This window comes from Trichinella spiralis, assembly GCF_000181795.1.
Source record: "Trichinella spiralis strain ISS 195 chromosome Unknown Scfld480, whole genome shotgun sequence".
Classification (NCBI taxonomy): domain Eukaryota; kingdom Metazoa; phylum Nematoda; class Enoplea; order Trichinellida; family Trichinellidae; genus Trichinella; species Trichinella spiralis.
In genome coordinates, this window is record NW_003527419.1 from 1 (window position 1) to 1911 (window position 1911).

Consider the following 1911-nt stretch of genomic DNA (forward strand, 5'->3'; position numbering starts at 1 on the left):
TCGATAAAGTGAAAAGAATCAATTCTTGCCATCTCGGTAAAAATTTCACATTACCACGCATTCCAGTCCTGGACTGAAGTAGTGGAGAAGAAAACCAAAAAAATTAAAAAAAGAGAAAGAAAAAGAAAATCTGCTTCCCTACACACTAATTGGAAGATTGTTGTGTGATTGTTTACCTGAGAATGTGGCAACAAACATGGGGTATATGAAACACCGGAAATAAAATGATCCGGAAATTCCCACATGAAGCGTACTTCGACTAGCTTGTTGGGAAATTCGCTCGAAACAACGCTGCTGTCACGAATTGCACAAATTGTCAACGTATTCGCCCAAGCGATCATGAAACTGCTGCTGTCGAACCATTGAATGTGAGCAGGAAGAAGTTCGCAGCGCCAAGTTAATTCGTGACGACGAAGTACTTGAGTGATCAGAACTTTAGCACGATTATCAAAAACCAAAACACCAGTTTCATTTGCAAACGCAATCATCGAATCTGCAATGAACAACAATCCAATTGACAAATGAAAAATAATTTCAACCAACATGCAGCCAGCCTCCAAAACTACACATCAAACAACACGTAATAGATAATGATAAATTTTGATTTGAAAAGAAAAAAAAAGAAATCAACAAAATTTTCATACCAATAAACAATTAAACTTGATCATCAATTCATGTACAGTACTCTTCAAAGAACTGCCATACGATAAATTGTTGAAAAAATGAGCATGTACAAGCAAAGTTTAAGAAGTGGAATTTCTTTTTTGGATAAATTTTTTTTTCAAATTCTCATTAGATATGTAAATAAAATTATCACTGATCGATCGTCTATTGGTGGTGGTGGTGGTTAATAATGAAAAATCATAAATGTGAAACAGAAATATTTCATTCTGTAATGGAAATGATGAAATAACGTAACGGTAGAAGTGTCAGAGAAACGGAGAAAAAAAGAAAAAAAACGCCATAAGAACAAGTTGCATACCTTGCCATGAGATGCGGTGTATATATCCATCGCGTTCTTTGCCAACGAAGAGCAGTTGTTGCTTGTTACGAGCAAATATTGAACGCTCGTGCAAAATTAGAACCCTGTCGCCGGTGACGAACTGTTGGCCGGAACCGGTGCGGGCAAAATTCGGATCTATTGCTATGGAACGTACCGGCCGGTCCAGTGCTACACAACGGCTTTGTTCTTGCGAGAAAAGTCCATAAATGACAGCTTTGCCGTCGTTGGAACAGCTTGCCAAATGCTCACCGGTACGATCGATGCTGATCTGATTGACAGCCACCGAATGCGCGGCAAAACATTTGTCGGCGATGATGTTGCCGTCGTGGTCGAGTACGACAATTTTACCCCACTGGGTACCGAGAACGATGTAACGTTCGTGCACGGCGATGCAGCTAGCCGCGTCGGCTTTGAACAATTCGACCAAATCATTCAACAAACGCTTGTACTTGAATCTCGGTTCTTCGGCCGAATCTTCCACTTCAGATTCAGTTGACTGACTGTCCACTGTTCCGGTCATCACTTGTTCCAGCATTTATATTTTCTCCGACTGAACTGTTCACTGAAAGTAAGCCTGAAAAACAAAAAAATTTTTCCTCAAAAAAAAAATGTTTCAAATTCACTACGGCAATTTAAAGAAAGGATCCAAGGTTAAATAAACCAAGTATACCAAACTTCCTAAGAATAAAAAAAAAAGAAGAAAGAAATTTTTTTTTTTTCCATTTTTTTGAAAACCTAAAGAAATATAAAAAAAAAAATAGAAAACAAAAAATTAAAACTTCCCCCCTTTTTGGTTTTTACCACATTCTCTAAATAAAAAAAACCGCCCCAAAGGGGTTACCTCTTTTTTTAACCCGGAGTAAAGCCCCACAAAAAAGCGAAAAAAATATCCTTTTTTTCTACAAAAA

The 1911-nt window shown here is 37.7% G+C and overlaps 1 protein-coding gene across 1 annotated transcript; it reads right to left on the reverse strand.

Moving 5' to 3' along the window:
- Positions 1 to 176: 176 nt before the first annotated feature.
- On the reverse strand, positions 177 to 1523 carry Tsp_13732 (vacuolar protein sorting-associated protein 41; the record flags this gene model as incomplete). The annotated part of the gene is made up of 2 exons (XM_003370813.1): positions 983 to 1523; positions 177 to 493 (listed from the first exon to the last, which is right to left on the reverse strand). Coding segments are annotated over exons 1-2 (858 nt in total), but the record flags the coding sequence as incomplete, so codon positions are not given.
- Positions 1524 to 1911: the final 388 nt, after the last annotated feature.